The sequence below is a fragment of the Necator americanus genome, chromosome X (genome assembly GCF_031761385.1).
Source record: "Necator americanus strain Aroian chromosome X, whole genome shotgun sequence".
NCBI classification, from domain to species: Eukaryota; Metazoa; Nematoda; class Chromadorea; order Rhabditida; family Ancylostomatidae; genus Necator; species Necator americanus.
The window spans coordinates 18,351,025-18,375,231 of NC_087376.1; the positions used below are offsets into that span (position 1 = coordinate 18,351,025).

Sequence of the window (24,207 nt, forward strand, 5' to 3'; positions counted from 1 at the left end):
GTTCCTAAAGCACACTGTGTCTGCGGCCGTCCCTTATATATAACTAGGGTCAAGCGTGTAGTTGGGAAAAAACCTTCCTGCAAACGTGTCCATAGAATACCCTCCAGAAAACGATCCCTTCATCTCTATCTCATTTCCAGTATAGCCGCTCGTATAGAAATGAAAAATAAGTTATAATAAACAGACTTAAACAAGTAAATTGGAAGCTTAACATATAAATCGAAATAACATAGTATAGGAAATATTAATAAATAGTACTATAATATATATTAATATAAAGTGCTGCGAGTAAAATAAAGATATATTAGGTTGAGTCGAAAGTTCTCGGACAAATTGACAATATTTTTATTTACTTTGCAATTTTCAAACGATAACTGTAAATCATTTGAAGTATGCCCCATTGGCATCGATGGTCTTCTGCCAACGTCTAGGCAGATCGTAGATGCCTTTGCTCCAGAACGCTGGGGACTGTTCCTTGAAGAACTGCTCGAGTACCTTTTTGATGTCGTCGCGGGTTTGGAAGTCTTGATCATCCAGATGATGTTGGAGATAGGGAAAAAGGTGGTAATCCGAGGAAGCCAGGAAAGAATAAAAAAACCTTTCTGGTGTGTACGTCGAGTTTAGGGATGTCTTCTGCATCCGTACCTTTGTCAACCCACCGGACACGCCGGTGAATGTTAGAATAGGAAATCCACTTCTCATCCCCGGTGACTAGGTGCTCAAGCCAGGTGTGAGTGCGCTTGAGCGTGAGGAGAGAAAGTGCTGTATCAGCGCGGCAGTCCATCTCATATTGCGTCAGAGCATGTGGTACCCATCGACCTAGTTTTCGCACCTTGCCGATTGACTTCAATTCGCGAACAACTGTGGTTTGACTCACCCCAAGAGCGACTGCCAGGTCGCGAGTGGTTTGATACGGGTCGGCTTCCCCCTGTCTCCGCATCAAGTCGAAATCCAACTCCATCGGGTGTCCCAAACGGTCTTCATATTCGATGGAATAGTCACCCGAAGCGAACTTTGAGTGCCACTTGTAGACTGTACTTCTAGAGGGGGCGTGCTCCTCGTAAACTTCCTTCAGACGTCTATCGATATCCGCAGGTTCTTGGCCAGATAGATGGAGAAAGATTATGACGTTGCGGAGGTGGAGTGACGACGGCTTGAAATTGCGCGGCATGGTGGCAGGAAAGGAACTAGCTCAGTGTAATTGTTAACCTACACTTTGAAGAGAATTTTGTATTCTATCAAACGGTAGCTAACGCATCCATTTTTGTAGCTCTTTGCTGAGTAATGATCTCTAGAAGTCATCACTACCACTTTGTCCGAGAACTTTCGACTCAACCTAATATAATAAAATAGATGCACCGCCGATAGCTCACTGTAAGGATTAGAAGTGTGTTAGCACATATGTGCACATATAAGTTGAAAACGTAAGGAAACTCTCAAACCCTCGTGTATTCAACGACACGGCTCTTCCTTTGGTTGTGATAACAAGCGGTCGAGAGTTCGATCTCGGCCGAAATTTTTACATTTTTGCAAAGTGGAGAAAACAACTGATATCGAAGCAGAACGCATTCTAGAAGCATTTTCCCACTTAAGTTTTAACACACAATTTTACTCATTGACAGTGAATACAGAGGATGAATAGTTCGATCCCCGCCAGAATTGTGATTTTTGCGAGACATAAAAAAATTGCTGAGAAGAATATTTCACTGCCAATTCTCCTGCAATTGTGTTATCAACGTTGTTCTGCCTCTATAGGTGTTATTTAGATGTCACTTTAGCGGTTAGTCGAGGCCTTAATTGGAAATTGCTGCTACATTGGTCGGATTTTGTTAGGTTGAAGTAAATAGAATATTGGACTGAAGAACGAACGGAGGAGGACAAGGGTTCTTTGTAAAGGATGATTTGCGCTATAAAAATGCCTTTTTTAGGGACCCTCTGGTTTTTTTTTTGAAAGCTAGTTGAAAAAAGTTGAAAATTCTCGGTTCGGTTCCATATTTTGGTAGAGCATCAAAAGTTGCCCTCAACTGCAACTTTTGGTCTCTGTAGCTGTTGTGGTTCTCTGAAAGGTAGTCGAGAAAACTCGAAATTTTGAAGAAAAATTTAGAATTTTTGTCAACTAGGTTTCAAAAAAACTAGTAAGGCTAGAAGCACCAACACTTTATAGGAATATAGAAGAAGTCCCTCTTTACAATTTCACAGAAGTTTTTCTTTACATAAAATTTACCTTGAGCGTTGTTATTCAAAAACTCGTGAGGCTTACTTTTTTCTAATTTTTTCGCTAATCCCGCTTGTAGATGTCTTTTTTCGCTTAATAGTAGGCTCGAAATTGTAAGTGATTATATAAAAAGTCATCTTGGGTAGATAATGTGCTCTTCACCCTTTCTAACGCTAAACAGAAATCTCACTTCTGTTATGAATTGATCCTCGACCGTAGAAGACAGTCCCGACACCCCCTGCTGAGCAATTCTCAACTCACACTTGACTATGTGCTTAACGTTTTTCACAGGAAACTTTGTCGCTTCTCAATTGCGGTTTTCTTACAAAAAGGAAATGCGAAAACTATATACGGGCTAAAGTTGTAGTAAGTAGAGAAAACTAATCAGATAACTGGCATTTCATAGGAAGGAAACGTTATTTCTCAAAAAAAAAAAATCCTGGAAACATTTGCACCCACCTAACACCTCGAGGAAGGTGCAGAATTTTAGGTTGTTTTTGCGCAGCAGAATTTCTCGTTCTCACACAACAGGCTGATTGCTTTTCATGTGTGTTAATGTACATTTCGTATGCTACTAGTTGCGTCAAGTAAGAGTGAATACAAGTGATAGAGTTCAGAACTAAACGTGAGAATGTTATTTGTTGGGAGTGCATAGGCTCGAAAAATATTGTAAGGAAAATTACGTTATACTATTACAACACTTCCTGAGTTAGATCATGACAGGAAGGAAGCTGTCGTGATCTGTCAACTACAACGAGAGATTGCACAAAAATGCACTCTGATGAGCTACTTGCTTCGAGATGTCTGAGACTTCGTTTTTTCATTAGCAATGAGTATTTGCAAGTTGATGTAATGCAAATATGTTCCAGCTACTTTTGGTCGCTTATAATTTTTAATGCGCGAAATGAGGGGCGGTTCACTCTCCACATTCTACTGCTCTTTTTCGAGAGGACTTAGATGTGTTGTGTTTTTAAAAATAAATGTCGCGTGATGATTCACTGTCGTTATTGTGGTGAACTGGATAAGTGAATTAATCAACAATGTCTTAGGCTATACAATTACTTTTATTACATGCTAGTTGCCTCACACAGTCTTAATATAAGGAGGAGACGTACTCTGATTATCTAATATTACAAATAATATACGAGTGTCTGTTGTTTCAACACTTCCTGCTATGATGAGCTAAAACCATGCGTCTCCGTCTTGAGTTGGCTCAGTAGGTCGGGCTGTCGGGGTTGTCGAATCGACATCGGTGAGGATATGTTGGATCCTCGGTTCTAATGGATCCTTGGCAGAAGTTTATTGTCCTTTTCTTTTGTGAATATTTCTTCCCAAGGTGTCCCCTAGACTTTCGGCAAGCCTGTTTGACTGTGAATGGAACAAGTCTCCTCAATTTCGTGCTCGTCGTAGAATTCCTGATGCTCAAGCTCAAGTGCACAACTCTAGATAATGCGGAAATATTGCATCTACCAGCCTGAACGTCCGGCTAAAGCCGGACTTCAGGCTTATTTTGGTGTTCGCTCCGCTCGTTTTCACCGACAAATAAGAAATAGCAGTAGCGGCATTTTTTTGGGGGAATTAGAATAGCTTTTTCATCAAAACTTTATCCATTTTGTTTACCCGAAAACTTAAGTATAGATGAATGATTTTATGGTTTTTCTTTAAACTCTCAGTTCTATATTTGGAGAACAATCCAGCTTGATTTCACGTTTATGTTTCTCTCAAACCTCCACAATTTGAAACATTATTCGAAGTATGAGTCTGCTCCGTTCTCAGCTATTAGCAAGAATGATGAGCTATTATGGAATGACACGAATATCACTATTGTACTGATAAAAAATAACGTTCTACGTCAGATCGCGTAAACTGTTGGTTACTATGTATTGCATTTAAGCAGTCGTTTACACGTGTGTTACCTCCTTTTGAAAAAGGATGACAACAGCGTTAGGGAGACATGCTGGGAAATAGATATGTGAAGGAACCATGGAAACCCATTCTACTGTGTTGAGGCTCCCGCGCACTCCGACGCGAGGCAACCCGTCTCTCCCCCTCTAGCTTTCTGGCACCGGCGCACCATTTCAACTCCGTGCTACCCGCCCCACTCCATTTTACAGCTATCTGGCTTCGGGGAACGAATTCGACGTCGTAGTACACGTCTCACCCAATTTTACCGCGTTGAGGTTCCAGCGCACCAAACCGACGCCATAGTATTTGTCTACCTCTGAGGAATTTCTTGACTGAGACACACGCATACACAGATGCAAACACGTGGCAGAATAAGCCCGTTATTTACAGCATGATAGTTTGCAATTTTGGGAGTATACATTCACATAAATGTTTATTTACTCTCACTAACATATGAGAGAAACTAACTTGCCTTATCAAAGCCAACATTGTGTGTAGAGAGTTTTGGACAATGGTGAAAAGGTAGAGCGCTCGCCTATCAGGTGCATGGCGATGGTTCGGCACCCCATCGGTGCAGATTTTTGCATCATTATGAAGTATTTTTGTGACACACAGACAAGCATATATATATATATATATATATATATATATATATCTCATATACAAACATATATATGTACGGGCTAAGCGCGTTATTATATATAGCATGATATTCCACATCATCTTCTTTCGTCCTAATATGTGTGCCTGTGGTTTGCGGTCAATTAAAAATCCCACCTTCTTGGTCACATCCGACATCTTATCTAAGGCCAGTACCTTTAACCTTGGTTCAAATTTGTCAGCAGCAAGACTAAGGCGCGCATTTCTCCGACAGGTGAACACAGACAGTCTCGCATTTTTCCATTCTATCTGAAGAGAAATTTCATCTTCAGGGACATGTTTAGAAATCACGCAACTGACGCATCTCCACCACAAAAGCCCCATTGTCGATCGGTCCGCGAACACGAGTCTAACTACTATTTGCATGCGGTAGCCTTAGGAAGCATTAATCATCCACTTATAATTTTTTGGGATCAATTGTATGCCTTTTCTGCTCTCCTTTTGAGGCTATCTCTAACTAATAACATTTTCTCGACTGTACTTAAAACCTTACTTTGCACAACGAGCGTTTCGTTTATTGCCCAAAATTCTGGGAAACTTCGGTCAACGAGCGTTTCGTATATTGCTGTAATTTAATTATATGTAGTCTTCAGCAGTTTGAAAGTATATTATTGGAATTTAGTGGCCAAAAAAGCTCACACTCTGTGTACATTGTTCGGTCTGGGAGATCGCGAACAACTTCGTCACAAGAGGACCGAAAGAAAAAATTTTGGTCAAATTAAATTTTTGAATTTAGGTTTTTTTTATTTGAGGTAGGTTTGCCTTACAAAACGGTCACTGCTGTTTTTCCTATAGAGAAAACTCTCGGCTACAATATAATTGAGGATGATTTGCCTTGCGCTGAGTAACTTTGGGTTATTGTATTTTATCCAAGATCACACACATTTCGGCGCGCGAGCAAAAATTGTGATTTTGGCATGTTCTCCCACTCCAAAAAATCGGGACGGCGTTTCAAAAAATATAAAAAAAAATCACACGTATCGAATAGAAGGATTAAGGAACCCTCTTAAATTAGAAAATTTGGTCATCTTGTCTAGCTTTTCCTCAAATCCGTGCTCTGAGCAGAAAATCCATGAGCATTAACTACTACCCTCCATCATCAGTGCTGATGAGTCCGAATTGCACGCGTTTTATGAGCAGGTGGAAGAAGTGATCCGCAACGATGAGTCCTTCTACGCCTTCGTTGTCGAATACTTCGAACCAAAACCAACTAGGTAAGGACACAGAAGGGTATTATATTATCGAAAGATATGGATTTGGGAACCGGAATGAAAATGACAGACGTCATTCCAGGCTGGGGTGTTCCACTCCATTTTTATAAAAGTTCTTTCTGTGAATATGGGAATGGCCCAACAGAACGAATCAGGCGAATATCGGCCACATACTCACCAACCGGAGGTGGTGTGTATTTGAAGTTTCGGCAGTGCCATGCTCTTGCAGTGGTTCTGATCACAGTCCCTTTCAAGCGAAGATACGACTTGGCTGCAGGATGATCTGTTTGCGGCAATGAAGAAGAAGAGAAGTCGTTGCAAACTCGACGACTCCATGTCTCAAGGCATTTGCACATCGATGAGTATCCAGTGGTGGACCTTCCAGAGATTACGAAATTGAGTTTCAAAACTACGCACTTGGATCGAATTCCGAAGGCCACCAGTGAATTGTTGGAAAAATAGATTTTTATACTTAACGAACGGATCACGCATTGAGCAGTTGGTGGCAACCACCAGCGGCAGAAAGGCCTTGCAGACGTATCATTCGAAGCAAAGGCAGATGAGAATAGTGAAAGCAGTACGAAGACGGTCGTGTCTAAATAAGTCTCACCGGGAATATAATATTCTGCTGACCTTGTGAGCCCTGCTGAAGAAGAACGGCATTCGTAACTTTCGTCATTGTGAAAAGGAAGTGATCATGGGTTGTTTCTATTTGAAACTTTCCGCTCACCAATGCCTATGTTAAGATCGTACACACCCGCAGGTAACGAACCACCCCGGATTCTTCCCTCGAAAGTGCGAGTTGTAATCAACACCATGAAATCTGGCACAGCTCTCGGGCTTAATTCCATGTCGGCAGGCTTTTTCTTCTTGGCGTCCACTCTCTCCAAATAGCAGTGCCCATGACGTCTTATCATCGGAAAGAAAGAATTCTACATCAGTGAAAAGACTTGCGAACTGTTCTTTTTCATGAGAAAGGCGACCGTAAGGACTTCTGAAGTTACCGTCCAATATGCCTGCGGTCATCTTCAAAAACTGGCGAGATTCTGTCAGGATTAACCCGCATCCAGACCGCGCCGAGCGTTATAAAGTTTGACCTAGAACATCGCCTTCCCTTTCTTCTAACTTAAGTCGATCATGAAGAAGCTTTCAACAGCGTAGGATAGAACGCAATACTGTCAGCACCGGTCGACCAAGGTGTGGGCGCGTCGTTTGTGAAGAAATAAGCTTAGCTCGAGAACATCTTGAAGGAAGAACTGAATAGAAGGATGAGAGAAACGTGGGCAGCAGTCGTACCCGTCAGGGAATCTAAGGATCAACTGACGGACCGAAAACTCTGCATCTACCTGCTCGACTTGACAGTGTTATCAACTGCCGCTGTCTTGAAACACGCTGGGAACTACTGCGCATTTGGTTCTTCCTCTGATGTGCGGAAACATAAGTGGCCTGATATATTCTTAGTGCTAGGCTTTAGGAACTATGTAATTTTCCCCTCCCTTTCACACAAAAAGGCAGCTACTTTGCTCCTTCTGTAAATTTTGATAGTTGAATGAATTAGTTAAAATCTCATCAAGAAATAAGAAATGGCCGAAATCAACCACAATTCTTCTTCAAAGGTGGTCAGGGACGAACCACCAATATCCTTCTTTACAAGCATATTTAAACAGCGAATGAACCAGATTATCTTGTTTTGTTTCCAGTGCTGTTCGCAACACGTCTTGTTCGACTTCCTTAACTTTCCGTCTTTCCTTGGCAAGACCGCATGTTTTGTTTGGACGTTTGCTAGCAGTGCATTCAGAAACGACACAGTTTTGTAGAAAGCGGAGAAAGAGGATGGACTGCCTCTGTATGACAATCTTTTGTCTCGAAGAAAGTGTTTCCCTAGTAATTCGAACGGTCTTTGTTGGTACACTCCTTATGAGGGCGGAAGTTTGACTTTGCACTAATAGCTATGCTAAGGCTTAAGCATTGTCACTCACTTTACGCAAACATATCACGATAGGTCTGGGAGATCGCGAATAATTTCGTCATAAGGGGACCAAAAGAAAAAGTTCAGGTAATTTTGAGAAAAAAGGTTGCCCTAAAAAAAGTCACATCGCTGTTTTTGCTACCTCCTAGTCTTTTTACAATTTTAATGTAAAGAAATTTAAAATCCTCCGACTTTGTCCCATTTAAACCTTCAGAAAACCAGACGATCCGGAAAGGAAGAATTTTGCACATAGGGATTTTCTTAGACTCTCTATTCAAATATATGGGTAGTTTTTCAAAACGCCGTCCCATTTTTTGCAATGGAAAAAATCCCATTTTTCGCTCACGCGCCGAAAAGTGAGTGATCTTGAACAAAATCCAATAACTCGGAGTAACTTAGCGCGAAGGAAATCATCTTCCAGTGTTTTGTAGCCGAGAAATTTCTCTATCAGATGCTACATCAATCGATCTCCAGGGCCTCGCAGATGATTCAAATTTTCGATGGGACAAACATGGGAAAAAAGCCATTTTTTCCATCTCTGTCCCATCAAAATTCCAAAAAGACTAGGAGATGGGGAAAAAATAGCAATGTGAGTGTTTTAGGGCAAGCATTCTTCTCTTAAAAACTACCTGGGTTTTTTCTTTCGATCCTCTTATGATGAAGTTATTCGCGATCTCGAAGACCTAACAATGCGTGCAGATTCTGAGCTATTTTGGTCATTAAATTTCTGTCAAATTCACGTTTAAACTTCTGTAAACTACTTAAAATTAAGTTCTTCATTTTTCGAAGGTTGTTTAAAGCTTTCATCTCTTCTGCAAAAACTTGCCTCAGTGGGGTGTCGGACCCACGAGGTCTCATTGTCGCGCTAATCGCGGACCAAAAGCGACCTTGTACCTGCCCTGAGACGCAGGTGGATTCAGAGGATGGACTCCTGTTTTTGCTGTGCCAGGATCGGCTCATAATACTACCGTATCCCGCACGTCGGTCCGGCCAAAAGCCTGCAATCAAGTTACTGGGAGGTGCAAGTGAGGCGGTTTGGAGTCGCCTCCAACAAATTAGCTCCACTTGTCCACTCCGGGAGAATGGAAGTTCTCCCAAAACTCATGGGACTAGAGGCTTGCAACCTGCCCATGGGTTTTAAATTTTTATGCAGAACACAGTAATAGAAAAGGATCTCCTGTTTCCGGAGGAAATCTTGGTACGGTAGCGCCAGGAAAGACAGGGTTCCAGTAGTCACGTAGGCTACCAAAACGGAAAAGGACTAGGATGACGACATGTACTTACAACGCCCGAACGCTTTCATGGACCGGCCATGCAAGCGATCTGATGATGCAAGCCAGGAACTTTAAGTACGACGTCATCGGGCTGACCGAGGCGAGGCGACGCCACCCACTGAACGCCGTGTATGACACTGGAGAAGAGCTGTTCTTAGGAACATGCGACAGTAAAGGTGTTGGTGGAGTTTGTGTCCTTGTCAACGCGAATATGGCAATAAACGTCGACTTTTTCGAACAACGTACGCCCCTTATTGGACGTCCGCGGATGTGAGGATGTGGTTTAATGCCGGCTTTGATTATCTTCGTCGTTTACGCTCCAACATCAAGTTACGTAGGAGAAGAAGTCGAACCTTTCTATATGGACGTGGAGAAATTCTGCCAAGAAAATCATACCTTCTACAGGGTCATAATTGGTGATTTCAACGCCAAAATTGGTTCGAGGAGAACGCTTAAGAAAGGAAACGAAGAAACGCTCACGGCCTGAAGCGGAATGAACAGGGGTAGAGGCTCTGTGAGCTCATCATGACGACTAAGACCATACTTGGGAACACGCAATTGCAGAAGCTCTCCTGCCTACGGTGGACGTGGGAGTCACTCGATGGAGTGTAAAGTAATGAAATAGACTACATCAGCGTCAATAAAAGGTTCTGCCTGACGCACGTCGCTGTTGTGCCAGAGTTTTATGCGAGATCGGACCACCGCCTTCTCCGAGGCAGATTTTCGTTTAGTCGGAAAGAAGAGAAAGCCTCGAAGTTCAGAGAAAGAAGTCCCACAACTATCATTAACTAAGATTTCTGCGCTACGCTAACCGACTTTTGGGAAGATTTCGCAACGAACAACATCGACGAGGAACACGACCGACCTGTTGAACACCTTCACGACTGCGAAGGAAGACTGAGAGTTTTTAAAATCTCCAGGAAACGCCTGTTTCTTGGAACTTTCGTGCTGATACGCCAAGGTGGAGCAGCACGCAGGCAACCAAGAACTCACGTCCGAGCTTGGAAGGCTTTGCAGAGAGGCGATAAAGGAACACCTCAAAGAGGGAAGAGTAGAATTGCTGGCTGAACCTGCAGAGGCGGGATAGGGTATTCGTTATGCCCGTCGGAACTTCGCCAATCGCACAACAACAATGACTAATCTTCGGACCCCAGATGGAACAACTACAGCATCGAGAAGGGGGATGGAAAAGGTTATTCGCAACTTCTACTCAGATCTCTTCGACAGCCACGACCACTTGCCTCCTCACCATCTGAGGGAAGATGGACATGTCATTCCAAAGTTCCTGCCTTCCGAAGTCCGACCTGCCATCATGTCGGTGAAGAATCGTACTTCACTCGTCTCGACAGAATTAAGTCTGAACATCTGAAGCTCGTACCTCCGGTCCCCATCAACATACTGGCGAGACTCTTCACTCGTTATCTGTCGGAATGCGTCATCTGTCGGAAGGTTCCTAAGCAACAGAGACCAGCAAGATCGTGCTGTTGTATAACAAGGGGGATCCACAAGACATCGGCAGATATCGTCCAATCTGCTTACTGTCTCTCATCTACAAGCTCTTCATAAGAGTAATCCTAAACAGAATAGAAAGAACACTAGATGAAGGACAGCCATGCGGGCAAGATTTCAGGGTTCCGAATAGTGTTCAATACTATTGACACACAGTTTCAAAACTCATAGAAGTATCGCGAGAGTACAAGATGTCGCTGTGTCTCATATTCATCGATTTAAAGGCATCACCCCACGAATCTGGTGGTGCAGGTTTCAGGTAGGTTATGCCTACACGGAGTCGTAGATTATGGAGAGAAGGGTGATTCCGTCTATTTTTTCCTAATTATCGTTAAAAAAAAACGGCACGGAAGATACTGCTTCCAGCATTCCGGCGCGCTATTTTCTACAACAAGTTTCCACAACAACCAGCTATGGGCACGCGCCGCATCTTCCGGGCCGGTTTTTACGGTATTTAGGAAGAAATGGACGGAATCACTCTCTTCGCCACAATCTACGACCCCGTTTAGGAACTCTCCACCTGAAATCCGCACCACCCCAGGATTCGTAGGGTGATGCCTTTAAAGAAAGCCTTTGCTACAGTTGAGACCGAGGCGGTCATGGAGGCCTTGGACAACCAAGGCGTCCTTACTCAGTACCTAAAGGCACTTCATGAGTTGTATAGCTACTTCACGGCCAAAATTTCCCCATTCTACAATGATGCTATAATCGACGTGAAGAGAGGGGTTCGCCAGGGTGACACAATTTCACCCAAATTATTCAGTGCCACCTCGAGAACGCGATGCGAGGATTGGAATGGGATGACATAGGAGTGGAAGTTGACGACCGGCATTTACACCATCCTCGTTTCGCTGATAACATCATTCTTATAACAACAAGCAACGAACAACTACCACTTCTACTCTTATCTGTTCGCCACCCATGTCCTTTTGCCTCCTCACCATCTGAGGGAAGACGAACATGTCATTTCACAGGTTCTCCGAAGTACGACATGCTATCATGCCGATAAGAAATCGTACGACACCAGGTCCAGACAGAATAGGACCAGAACACCTGAAGGACCTTTTTTATTACGGCTAATGTTTCGGTGTTGTTCGTCAGAGCCTGGAAAGAAAGAACATTTGCAATGTATCCTCTCAAACGCCTCACCCAGAAACATTAGCCGCGATAAAAGACTGTTAACAATATTGGCTATTGCTTAACATTATCAATCAAATACTCTCAGTCATTATGCAAAGATTACGGAAAGTCGAACTTTCACGCACCTGAAGAATCTTCCACCAGTACTAGTCAACACCCTGCCGAAGCTCTTTACACGTTACCTGTTGGAGTGCAAGGTTCAAAATCAGCTGAGGACCAGCAAGACAAGAGTTCTATAAGAAGGGAGATCCACATAACATAGACAATTGTCACCGACTTACTGTCGCTTACTGTCCGTCATCTACAAGCTCTTTACAAGAGTGATCCTTAATAGGATTGAAAAAGTCTTGGATCAAGGAAAGCCATGCGAGCAAGCAGGGTTTCGAAAAGAATTCAGCACGATTGACTACATTCACACTGTTTCGAAACTTATCGAGTATCACGAAAGTACAATATGCCGCTCTGTCTCACCTTCATCAGCTTGAAGAAGGCCTTCGACTCACTTGGATTGGAAGCGGTTGTGGAAGCCTTCGACAATCAAGGCGTCCTTACTCAGTACCTAAGGCATTTCTGGAGTTGTACGGTAACCTCAAGACCAGAATTTCGCCATTCTACAAGAAAATCATCATTAACGTGAAGAGAGAGGTCCGACAGGGTGATACAATCTCAACTGAAATATTCACAGCCCCCTCGAGAACACAGTGCGAAAGCTGGAATGGGTCGACATGGGAGTGAAAGTGGAGAATGGTCGGCAGCTACACCATTTGCACTTTGCTGATGGCATCGTTTTGATAACATCTAGCATCAGTCAAGCGGAACGAATGGTGACCGAAATCAACAAAACATGTAGATGCATTGGTCTTCGGCTGAATTTGCAAGAGCATCGAGGATGTAGTAAAGAAGACCAAGAGCACCCAGTTTTGTGCTCACCTCTTCAACACCACCGTATTTCCTGCTTTGACCTATGCTTCAGAAACCTGGGCATTTCCAAGCAGGAAAAAATCGTGGTGAGCGTAACTAAATGCACAATAGAGAGAGTGATGTTAGGAGTATCCCGTTTCACGCAAGTGAGGGACGGGATTCGAAGTTCTCTCCTACGTCGGGGATAGAAGATTAGAGACGCCGCCGCGTTTGCCACGGAAGGTAAAGTAAGGTGGGCCGGACACGTGATGCGGTTTAACGACAGCCGTTGGACCAACGCCGTGAGCTACTGGGTTCCCCTCGACATTTAGCGTACTACAGGAAGACCGCCGACCCGATGGTCAGATTTCTTCACGAAGTGCTTCAAAGAAAATTATGATGCTCTTCGTGTCCCACGCGAAAGGAGGAACCGCTGGACGTCTGTCACGCCATCGGGACAAATGAAAGAATTAGTGGCGCCCGCTCGACCAGTTCGAAGATCAGCGGGAGTCGAGGTGATCAAGGTGATTGTGAAAGGCGGAGCTGATTGAGTTCATTCATTGGCGATAGTTATGATTGGAGAAGTTCCGACGGGCTTAGCGGATGCTCTCCGGTCCTACAGCTTCAGTCAATACCGCTGAGCTCGCTTCTATGCAAATTCTCGCAACAGCAAGATGCAAGAGTTGGTGATTGCCTGCGGCTCCGTGCTGACGTATTAACATGAGAAAGTCCGAAAACAAACGTCCCTACTTAATCAGTCTGATGACGCCGTATACTACTCCTAGCTTGCATCATCACAACTTCAATAGTTGTCTTCGTTGCAAGCGTACGTCATTCGTATGAACAAATAATAATTCTACTGTTTTTCTTTTTTTGGCAGATGACTCTTGCACCCACAGTTAGTTTTGCTGTGAACGAAGATGATGTTGCCAATATCGTAGAAGATGCTACGCATCGTGAAAGTAATCATTTCGGAACAAAATGTGGAAGCCCATACAATCTGCAGTATAATAAGTTGATATTGTCTTATGAATCTTGGTTGCAAAAGCGAATATAAATTGGAGATGTATCAGTGGCATGTAATTTGCAATAATGGTTATTTTCAGTTGTTCCTACTGGCCTATAAATGGAAGTTGTAAAAGAGACGTTCAGATTAAGCTCATCATACAAAATAAACTTAACAATAATGGCAAATGACAAACTATTCATGACGGTTTACAAGTCTCCGCATAATACAGATAATATAATATACAGATAATACATATACAGATAATAATCCTATCAAAGGTCGAGAGGTAGTGAAATTCAATGATTAATCTCACATTTATAAGTGATGCCATCCACATTATGAGAAATTAAAAGAGAGTGTTTGTTAGGAAAAAAGACTTTTTCCCCGAAGGAACGTTGTCAAACAAAGCGTTCGAAACAAACTTAAAACGATCTCAATGATGTCACAGAAGCGCCGGTGACAAACTTGCTTCTACTAAAGTAAATCTCGTAAATCGGTAAGGAGCATACTGAGCGAAAAAAACTGGAAAAATGGACGTTAAAAATGCAACAGAACTATCTGTATTAGGCCCTCCTCATGACTCAAGAGATTCCTTTCTTTTACTTGCTTCTTATTGAGCAACTAAGGTAAAACCTTTAGGGGTGTTGCCAGTCTTTACAACACCACTATTAACTTGCGTCCCATAATCCGTCGCCTACGTCAAGGTAAAATTTTGAACATTGTAAATTGAAGTGAGTTTCACGTCATTCGAGAGAGCGTCCCTCTGTGAGAAGGACTGACTATTTCAAGCACGAAAATAATTCGTAGCGGCTGCAATAGTCAAAATTTTCTCCAATTTGTTCATTCGAACAAAACGACTAGCTGTTATCCAATGTAACCGCCTAAGCCACAACTTGTAAAAAAGGAGAATTCTAAGCTAGTATCGAGTCCCGAGACTTAAGCGTTTATTTCAGGCCTCTGACAGCTGTCTAGAGGCTGGAACAAATAACGAAATATAGCAAAGTTGTAAGTTTGACATTGAAAAAACTAAACACTTTCCAAAACAGAAACTAATTGTACAATTTGAACAGTTGTCAAGAACACGTTGTTCGCTTAGAAAATTTCAGGACAGGTTTTTTAGAGCTAAGAATGTATGCGTTTTTATTAACTTCCAGTGTAACACTTTCGTAAATTTCCCTGAACAATTGAAATTACTAACCTACATATGACGGGAGTACCAAAATGTTCTAGAAACCTGCTTACGAATGCATTAGACATTTTGCCCAATTTTGAGAAATCAGCGCAAATTCTATGAAAATCTCATCCTTCCACGGAGATAAATTTGTATAATATATCAGTGGCTGGACTGTGGAGCTGTGATAGTAATTAACGAAGGTTGGGCAACTTTACCTGTTTTCAGGCTATACATACATTTACCAAAACTTAATTCTAGAAGTATGTTTGAAATCAGTGGCGCATTTGCTTTTGGATGATAATTTCAATATTTAATTTTGCCTACTCTAAGGATTCCGACGGTCTGCGACGAATTTTGGGACACACGTTCGTAACGGTGTTGTACTTTTACGGATTATAGATAAAGAGCGAACACTGCATCCTCCCGAAGTTCAGAGCTGGTGCACATTTGTTGGAAACAACAACAACAACCCCCTCTTCTGCACAGTTGAGCCACTTGATTGATCGAGACAGACTTTTGGCTGAAACAACCTGTGAGATGTGCAAATAGTAGGAGATAATCCTGTTATAGTAAAGCACTGGGTTCGTTACTTTATTCTATTTGTGTTTCAGTGCAGGCACTGGGTCGCTTTTGGTCACTGCTTAGCTCCTTACACGCCTTCTGTAGACGGGTCCGTAACCTCGCAACTAACCCGCTGTGTTCTCCTCAGTGGAGGAGAACCGTGGACTACCGCGTGGTATAAGTGGGTTAATCTCGCATTACTCGCTAAACAAACTAGTACCTTGAAAAAACCAAACCAACTAGTAGATCGTTGCAAATATTCGAACCAGCTATTGTGTAGTATTTTTAAAGCAAGAACAAATAGAGGGATAGAGACCCTACATAATCACAGTGCATCTTTATGAGAACTGTTGGGTGGGATCTATTACAGGAAGCAAGCTGAGAGTGGAGGTATGTATTTCTCACATTGTGCCTATAATGAGGTCAAAAGTGAAGCTCAAGAGTGTTTCAATTACCAAAGCTAATAATGTTGATCTTTTCGCAAAAGACCGAGAATCAAGAGAATCACATGCATAGGACGGCAATTGTTCCGAGGATAGGTTCTTGATTGTAACGGAAGGTACTTAAGAGATTAGATATTAAACAACAACATTGTGCTGAAATAAAAAAAGTGTCGAAACTGTTTTGGTGGAATTTTTTTATGTATTGCTGGAATAACGTCTAATGATAACTTCCTTTTGGTTGTGACAGATATAATATCAAATTAACTGCGAGCGCTGCTGATAACGAAAAGTACAGACGTCTGCCCCTCCGACGCTGAGCCATCACTACTGAGACACTATTTATGACTTATTTTTGTTATATTACTCTCAGTGTGTCTACCACAACAATGTAACTGTGAGCGATTAATTAAAAACAAAAACCGGCTGAATGCTGTATGAGTTTGTTAAATTTAGAGCATTGTTGCAGATATCGGCAAAACTATTCCCTTTGCTGTTTACTGCTTTCAACATTTTCTATTGGTTCTACTATATTGGCATGTCAGGAGGAATTTTTTAGTCTTTCCACTTTTTTCTACGTAGGTTGTCCACGTGATTATGTCTTACTTCCCATGATATGTATTTTCTAATTTGATTCTACTGGTCTAGAACGTTGTTCTTCTAAGCACTGTGTATAGTGGCAACAACTCTGTGCACAATGTATGGATCACTTGTCGGACCTTCTTAAGAATCTTTATCGCATATTCTTTTTTTTTTTGATTCGAGTAAACACACACATTCACTGTGACAGGTTATTTCTTGTACAACAAAGTATTAGATCTCAATAACCGTTCAATGATTTTCATTGGATTAATGTTCGATAAACACTTCTCAACGAAATCGGATTCCCATCAGCACCAACTGTCTGAACAAGCGCGTATGTGCAAAATGCAACATGCACACAAACAATTTGCTTGTCCTTTTAACACGTAAAACAATACTGATGTGTTGATTATCCCAATTTTTCTAACAACTCCTTACGATCTTATCTACACTTCATTTACTATACGCCAGCTACGGAATGCTTTCCATATTAGTAAGGGCTCCCGACAAGAGTTCAGACTAGTATTTTTGTCAAAGATAAAGTTCCCTTTGAGAAAATGGAGTCGTGGCGCTCATCTAGAAATGCTTTTGGCAGAAAAATGGACACTACTGTTATGTAGCTCATCCAAAACTCATATACTCGTACCGTATCTTCAGTTGTACCGCAGAGGGCGAATGTTACGTCAAAAGTAGTGTGACTTTCTTTACTTCTAGGACTAACTAACTTTCTTTCACTTTTCATTTGGAATTATTGGTAACAAGTATCGTAAGGGCTGCATCGGAAAATGATTGGTTGTTAAATTAACCTCATAGTCTGCCTTTTCAAAACTGTCCCCGCCACTTTGATGGCTTAACGGTCTTGCTAAACAAGCCAGCGTTCAACCAATTCAGAGTAAGTTAAGGTGTAACCAGTTAAAGGATGCGAAACTATGTACTTCGGTAAAAGAGAATGAAGAAGGGGGTTACACCAGCACAAACACTGCTTTTCTGATTTTTCAAAATCCAGTAACGTTTCTAATTATAATGTCACCTCCACTTCATCAAACATGGGTTCCGCCTTCTCTGGCCTGGTAGATGATAAGAAAAGTTCCCCAGAAAATGCGAACTCATGTAGTGTGGATTTGAAGCGACGAAGTTCAAAAAGCTGTCTTTGCTCACGTTAGAAGTTGCCTTCACAAAGAGTCCTTGAAAGAATAACGAGAAATTCAGATGATCGACAATTGAAACTAATGAATACTCATTTTATGGCTCAGTAGGATCCAATCTAGAATTCAGCCCTTATGCTTATTTTACATAAATTAAAATATTAACGACTTATAACATCCAATACAAACAATGCAATTCATGAGCATCTTTAATGCCACAAGATAAGTGTTATATGAAGTGAAAAAGTGGTATCAACTCAACGATAACACTTAGAGAACTGAAGAGTTAAATGCGCCAAAAGTTCTGCTTCAGCTATAAATATGAATACTCATTTCAATTCCATTGCTACTATGAGTGCGTCTCGGTGCAACTTAAACAGGAACTATCAGTAGAAAGGCATCATGAAAGAATAAGCACAATACAGCACCACTACGGTGTGGTTTTTTAACCGTCATGAGAAGAATCGACGATAGATGGACTGAAAGAATGCTAGAGTGGATCTTGAAAGAGGCCGCTAACGAGGTGGGGTGCACTGCACGGATGGACCAGTTGAGAACTCAGCTGGATACGGTTCAAGAACCTGGTCAAAGTCAACGAAGCTTACGAACATTTTGAATGACGATTCTGTGCGGGAGGAATGAACGACGAGCCATCTCAATGTCTGAGTATCTGCCAGAAACATCCGTAGCGCAACATTATCTGTTTGTCTTTGACAACGCCTGTCCTCATGCTGCGAAGCTGACTGATAGGATATGTTACCCTTTGCTGCTTAGGATCCTTGGGAGTACAATCTGTTTTGGACTCCGAAGCATTATCATCGCGAGAAGAAATTCAAAGATCAGTTGGAAATTAAAACTGAGATCGTCGGCTTCTTCGACCTGCAGCGGCCAATGAAGGCTGTCGGATCGTTGGACACATGGTATAAACCTGATGGAATGTATGTCATTGACTTAGATCTCATTATATTGAAAATATGTGTTTAAAGAAGGAAAATTTCATCCAATATTCCAAAACCACTTATGTAGATTTTCCTATATTAAACGATAAACTTGTTTCGATTTGATCGAGTCCATTAACCCTGCCTGGTTGGTTGGTTGGTTATGGCGCTTTAAAAAAAGAGAACAAAATTTAAGTAAAAAGGCGAAACTGGAAGTCGAAAAATCTTCGACACTCTATTGCTATAATCCGAACACTAATGCCATTCAGGCAGCAAGAAGGATCTGTGTAGTTTGAAGCACCTTTCTCCATTGACTTCGCATAATTTTCTTGTTGTTCGAGCCGCATCAGTCCCCAAATTGTAGTGACAGAGAAAATCGTGTCTAAAGGCCTCAGTTTTTTCGACTTGTGATCCCGCCAATTTGGCCAAATTCTGTTCATTTTTCCAGAAAACCATGAAAAGGAAGCGATGTGGTGACGTATTGCTTCCATACAAAGTCTTTTGCTTTATTATCAAGTCGTTGTTGAAAAAAAAACAGTGAAAAGAACTTATTGTCTAATATGTAGGCACTTCCATGACGGAAAGGAGCGCTTGAAATTACTCCCAATATATCGAATGTACTTACCTGACCTTCGCTTATTGTCATACAAAAAGAGAGCATTTATGTGGATTGAAAACGGCGAAAAGCCACTCTTGTTTTTTATTCCATAAAATAAAGTGACATTTTTGTAAAGAAGTCTGTTTAAATTTCTGTGCTGTTGTGCATGACCATTACGCAAGACTGCTATAACTTCCAATTTTGTCCGGTTACGTAATCTTTCAGAAGCATATACATTTCGTAACTGCATCATTATCGCTAATTATTTCACTAGAATTCTAAATTGAGGCATTCCAGATGGAGTCAGGAGATGCAGAAACCTTTGACCTTTCCACAAACCATTCTATGAAATCCGTCTTTTTCGGCGATTGATGTATGTTATCCACAATGTTTTGTTCTTGTTCTATGAATCACACCGAGAACTGCTTCATTCAAAATAGTTACATGATTACGTACAGTAAGCAAAGCCATCCTTGTCATTTACTTCGGATTTATCGAAACCTCCGGTGTACATCCCCCTAATCGGTTTGCTCAAGCACATACATTATGCAATCGCAATTGCATTCAGCCATCCATGGAGTTAATTCTTTGTCCAACAGAGGGCAACCAAGTCGCATGTCCACTCTCATTTTTAGCAAGGTTTAAATTTCATCCCTGAAGCAATGGAAATTACCCAGAAAAAATTTGCACCACTTTCGCTTCCGAACACACTGTCGAAAAGGGAATAACACTTCTTGGCAAGGAGGCTCATCAACACATTCCTAGGCAAACTGGATTGCTTAGAAAGCACATATGTTTCATTCCAAATGATAATATCCACGCTTTGTAACTTTTGTCCTTACAACGAAGAAATGTTCATGTTCGCAATAAACCTGCTGGTAGAACGTTTCAGAGCGATATAAAACATACACTATGCACTCTGCGCCCATTTTCCGCGAAGCTTGGCCACAACCTGTTGAGGTCACAGACAAGACAGAATTTTTGACCTCTTCTTACACGCCGAAATTACGATGAAGGTGTTCTCTCAATGACAGAAAATAACCGGTGTTTGGATATCTTTGCCATGTTGGATACTCTCAAAACTTTTCAAGCAATAAGTATTAGCTTCCCGTCAAGCGATGATAGCAATTTAGAATATTCCGCATTCGTGTCGTGCAGAAGTTACTTAGGTGTGAGTTGAAGCTAGCAAGTGCAAGGGTTTTTTTCAACCTTAGGCACTGCATGTACCTTATCACATCTCAGCCCTAGTGTATTTTTGACACATGTGCCTGCGTCGCCCCGAGGTGCGCATACGAGTCCTATTGCTACCTGCACGTCATGGCTCCGCTTTAACTAAACGAAATCAGGCGTTCGAGTGTACGCATTGGGGACGTACAAGCTATACAACCCGCCCTATTATATGGCGAACGATTTCCATACATTATAAAAAGGTGCTGTCGTCCAGCACATCGCCAAATCCCGCAACCTAAAAGGTCAACTGCCTAATGGAGCATGGAATCTTTGGCAACAACCATTCGTTTCGTCATGCTGAACTGTTGAACACTATCGAGTGAACTCCAAAAAGCTGCCCTGCCTAGGCTTCTGCGATATCTCTGTGTGCCTCTTACTGCACGGCAGGAAACACGCATGAGAGATCGACCCGCCATCAGCATGGAAAATTACACTATATACTGCGGCGATGCTGATGAGAACAAAGTAGGTGGCTGCGTGATAGCTGTGGAGGAACGACTACAAGAATCTGGTGGAGAAATTTGGCTCAACGTCGCCTAGATGCGCCTTTGTACGACTGTGGGATCGCAGAGGACGTAAACTCTAGATTGTAAGTGCCCACGCACCTACAGAAACCGCTGAGGACAACAATAAGGACGCCTTCTATGATGAACTCAATGCGTTGATCTCTAAGATAACCGGCCAGCAGTTGGTCATTGTCAGAATCCACGCAAATGTAAAGATGAGACTCGAACAGCAATCCGAGGTGCTAGGAAAATGGTATCATCCAATGGAGCGCACGTCGGGCAACGGTAACCGTCCGAACAGAAGGGCCTCATCATCGCTTCCACGTTTAAGAGGAATCATCGACGCCATCAGCTCACGTGGGAGGGATCAAACCTTTTAAGGCCTGAAGAGCAGCGCAAGCGGAGGTGTTTGGGACATCGCGTTCGACTCTGACCACCGTCCAGTTCTTTTCAGCTTCAAAAATACGGTTCCAAAAAAAACGGCAGTTAGGAAAACGATCAGTTATCCAGTTTTCGAGCAAAGCAGAAAAGGCAAGAGGTGTCAAACAATAGTCGATGATGAACATAAACATGCAGTTCTTTTTCTACCTTTGTTTTTGTTCTTCCTTTCTACCCAAAAAGCGTTTTTAGATTGTATGTTAATTTTAAAAAAGTCCTTTTTGAGTCAGTGAAAAATTTCCTGATCCACGTTTCCCGTTCAAAACGCCGCTTTTCTTATCGGTTTTCTTATCCAATTTTTTTATTTTCTTATCGGTGACGAAACATAACTGAATGGCTATAGAAAACGCATTGAAATATGCAATTACAGGTTAAACGTAGCATCGCAGCGACTACAACGGATGAATTGTGTCAATTGGCTGTGCATCACCTTCTACAACGGTGCAAAGCCCAAAATTGTCTGTCTTTCGCAAATTTGCTCTGATACTCAGAAATCAAGATCGTGATCTAACCCAGTACATAGGCTTGTTAAAGGGCTGCTGACGGCCACGTTTTGCGTCGCACATTGCGCAGTGGAAATTTCGAGTTAGAGTGTGGTACTGTTAATATTATTGACATATTTTTGCTATATGGACTGCGATGATAAACAGCTAGTGTTTTTTTACATACACTTACCACATTTTCTACACATTTCTAGAAATTCCCGTACTTTCTCAGATAACCTACAAACTTCTAGTCTAGGAAGACTCTTTTTTGGAAGCGATATTTAAGTATTCTTTTAGCACCCTTGCTTTCTCATATTAGTATCCATGTTTGAAAATCAGTGTTACCGATGCGAGAGGACGGCGAAACAGATAGCCCACGCTGGTGTCATATAAATGTAGTAGAATGGATAGGCTTCAAAGTAGAAATGCGAATCATCAAGTCTATTTTCAAAAAGCTAGAGTCAGCTGCGTTGAAACTGTTGTTGGAGGATGGTTTGCTGCAACAAATGTACTCTAAGGAGAAAAACACGTAAGCAGATGTACACTAACGAGAAAAAAACAAGAAGAAATTGTAAAGTCCACATCCAGAACGTTTATACATTGGTGAGGTACGCTTGACATTCTGTGCGGCTTTCAGGGTCCTTCATTTCCCGACACAATTCTCACAGCAGACAGTAGCACCAACACCACATCTTTCTTACAAAGAGCCTATGTTTTTTGGAAGGCAGCCTCCAACAACAAAAAGTTGCTAAAATTCTGATAAATACTGTTGTTTAGGAAATTCTTATGACTTATTTTGATATTGAATATTGGAATGACAATGCTAAGAATTTGATGTGAGTTGAGGTTCCTGAAAGGTAACATTTCGATGGTACAAAGTACATCCCGTGCGACATCGTAGTAAAAAATATGGCGGGTTAACCCCAAAATGCTGAAAAAAACCAAGTAAATTAAAAATGTATGCTCTGCAAAAACTTCGACTGTACGAAAAGGGTGCATTCTTATTCTAAAGGAACTAAAGACCATTAATTGCAGTGAACTAACCTAATGAAATTGTTTGCTCATATTCTGCTGTGATGCATCTTCTAGAATCAAGATTTTAGAATGCAGCAGAGCTGTGGCAGAAAATTAGGGAAGAAATGAGGGTCTGGACGGAAGATATACCTTTTTCATACCTGGAATATGTGAGATATCTCTTCAGGATGCGGAAACAATAAATGGGAGAGTAATTTGCCTTTAAGTATGGTACAACGTAGGTATAACTTACTGACATAATCGGCTAATGCTAAGCTAATGTCATCGCCTGACGTGATTATCCGCATCTTCGCCGATGTGTGTCGTCCTTGAACATAGCTCAGCCCAACCTTCTCGACCTACTGCGAGAGCTTGCACAGTATCATTCCAATCGTCACTATTCCACATTATGCGGAATCTTTCGTCCCGCCTGAACTGCCTATCCACGCGCACGGGTCCTCTTTCACCACCTCTGTCCAAAATTTCCGCTTTCGGCTGGGTGGCCTCTTCCAGCTTGAATCCGACAAACTCCTCAAAACTCGTTGAACAAGGCGATCTGCGAAAAGTAGCCAAGCAACCGTCTCAGCAGCTTCCCTTCCATGCAATCAAGCCTCCCCACCACCGTAGACGGTGCAGCCCAAGTCTCCGATATGTATCATGATGGGGCGAACTGCGGATAGATAGTCTCGCATCTTGACTTCGTCGGTGATGAGGGTCGACCAAAGACATTTTTTAAGTAGAAGTAGAAGTTAAATGTAGAAGTGGTCTTAGCGCATCTTTGCTGAATATCTTTCTTCTAGTTGCGATTGTTCTTCGGCATACATCCCAGGTAACAGAACTCATCGACGAGTTCGATCGCTTGTCCGTCCACCCTGATTCCTGTTCGAGGTCTCGAAGAGATCCATATCTGCTTGCACTTATCAGGGCGGAGACGTAATCCATGGGCTGCAGCCAACTTTGATACAAGGTTGACAACATGTTGATGCTTCGTACTGCTTTCAGCGAATAGAAGAACATCGTCAGCGTACTCGAGATTGGTGAAGGAGCGTCCTGATGGTGCTAGGACGATATCGGCAGGACACTTATGCCATACTTCGCGTAACGTCGTCGATTTCAAAAGTGAACAGGAAGGGTCCTGTCACTGCCCCTTGTCTTACTACAGTCATCACCTCAAACGGTGTTGAAAATGCGGGTGGTGTTCAAACTGAAACAGTTTGAACACCAGTTTTTAACACATTTGTCGTCATCGTCATCACATCGTAAGAGCAGCAGACGCGGCTAAATGGTCGGAAAAGGCCGTGCAG

General features: G+C 42.1%; 6 protein-coding genes across 9 annotated transcripts; 3 read left to right on the top strand and 3 right to left on the bottom strand.

The window, feature by feature from the left end:
• Positions 1 to 381: 381 nt before the first annotated feature.
• On the bottom strand, positions 382 to 1,171 carry RB195_023997 (uncharacterized protein; the record flags this gene model as incomplete). Of its 2 annotated transcripts, XM_064211629.1 has the most annotated exons (2): positions 382 to 524; positions 646 to 1,171. In XM_064211629.1, the coding sequence occupies 2 exons, from the start codon at positions 1,169 to 1,171 to the stop codon at positions 382 to 384; spliced, it is 669 nt and encodes a 222-aa protein (XP_064067509.1). The 2 variants fall into 2 exon arrangements, with proteins under 2 accessions (XP_064067509.1, XP_064067510.1); XM_064211628.1 differs by lacking the exon at positions 382 to 524 and having other exon boundaries at positions 530 to 1,171.
• Positions 1,172 to 6,095: 4,924 nt separating this feature from the next.
• RB195_023998 (uncharacterized protein) lies at positions 6,096 to 6,908 on the bottom strand (the record flags this gene model as incomplete). Its single annotated transcript, XM_064211630.1, has 2 exons — positions 6,096 to 6,637; positions 6,722 to 6,908. The coding sequence occupies 2 exons, from the start codon at positions 6,906 to 6,908 to the stop codon at positions 6,096 to 6,098; spliced, it is 729 nt and encodes a 242-aa protein (XP_064067511.1).
• A 2,318-nt stretch (positions 6,909 to 9,226) lies between these two features.
• Positions 9,227 to 9,508, top strand: RB195_023999 (uncharacterized protein; the record flags this gene model as incomplete). The annotated part of the gene is made up of 1 exon (XM_013436596.2): positions 9,227 to 9,508. One exon carries the CDS (start codon positions 9,227 to 9,229, stop codon positions 9,506 to 9,508), a length of 282 nt encoding a protein of 93 aa, XP_013292050.2.
• Positions 9,509 to 12,337: 2,829 nt separating this feature from the next.
• On the top strand, positions 12,338 to 16,726 carry RB195_024000 (uncharacterized protein; the record flags this gene model as incomplete). 2 transcript variants are annotated; one of them, XM_064211632.1, is made up of 5 exons in its annotated part: positions 12,338 to 12,438; positions 12,569 to 12,630; positions 16,341 to 16,364; positions 16,437 to 16,545; positions 16,616 to 16,631. In XM_064211632.1, the coding sequence occupies 5 exons, from the start codon at positions 12,338 to 12,340 to the stop codon at positions 16,629 to 16,631; spliced, it is 312 nt and encodes a 103-aa protein (XP_064067513.1). The 2 variants fall into 2 exon arrangements, with proteins under 2 accessions (XP_064067513.1, XP_064067512.1); XM_064211631.1 differs by lacking the exons at positions 12,569 to 12,630; positions 16,341 to 16,364 and adding an exon at positions 15,578 to 15,708 and having other exon boundaries at positions 12,338 to 12,466; positions 16,616 to 16,726.
• A 93-nt stretch (positions 16,727 to 16,819) lies between these two features.
• On the top strand, positions 16,820 to 21,346 carry RB195_024001 (uncharacterized protein; the record flags this gene model as incomplete). 2 transcript variants are annotated; one of them, XM_064211633.1, is made up of 4 exons in its annotated part: positions 16,820 to 16,883; positions 18,120 to 18,217; positions 18,469 to 18,632; positions 20,808 to 21,000. In XM_064211633.1, 4 exons carry the CDS (start codon positions 16,820 to 16,822, stop codon positions 20,998 to 21,000), a joined length of 519 nt encoding a protein of 172 aa, XP_064067514.1. The 2 variants fall into 2 exon arrangements, with proteins under 2 accessions (XP_064067514.1, XP_064067515.1); XM_064211634.1 differs by lacking the exon at positions 16,820 to 16,883 and adding an exon at positions 21,047 to 21,346 and having other exon boundaries at positions 18,149 to 18,217; positions 20,808 to 20,925.
• Positions 21,347 to 23,185: 1,839 nt separating this feature from the next.
• RB195_024002 (uncharacterized protein) lies at positions 23,186 to 23,845 on the bottom strand (the record flags this gene model as incomplete). The annotated part of the gene is made up of 2 exons (XM_064211635.1): positions 23,186 to 23,434; positions 23,726 to 23,845. The coding sequence occupies 2 exons, from the start codon at positions 23,843 to 23,845 to the stop codon at positions 23,186 to 23,188; spliced, it is 369 nt and encodes a 122-aa protein (XP_064067516.1).
• Positions 23,846 to 24,207: the final 362 nt, after the last annotated feature.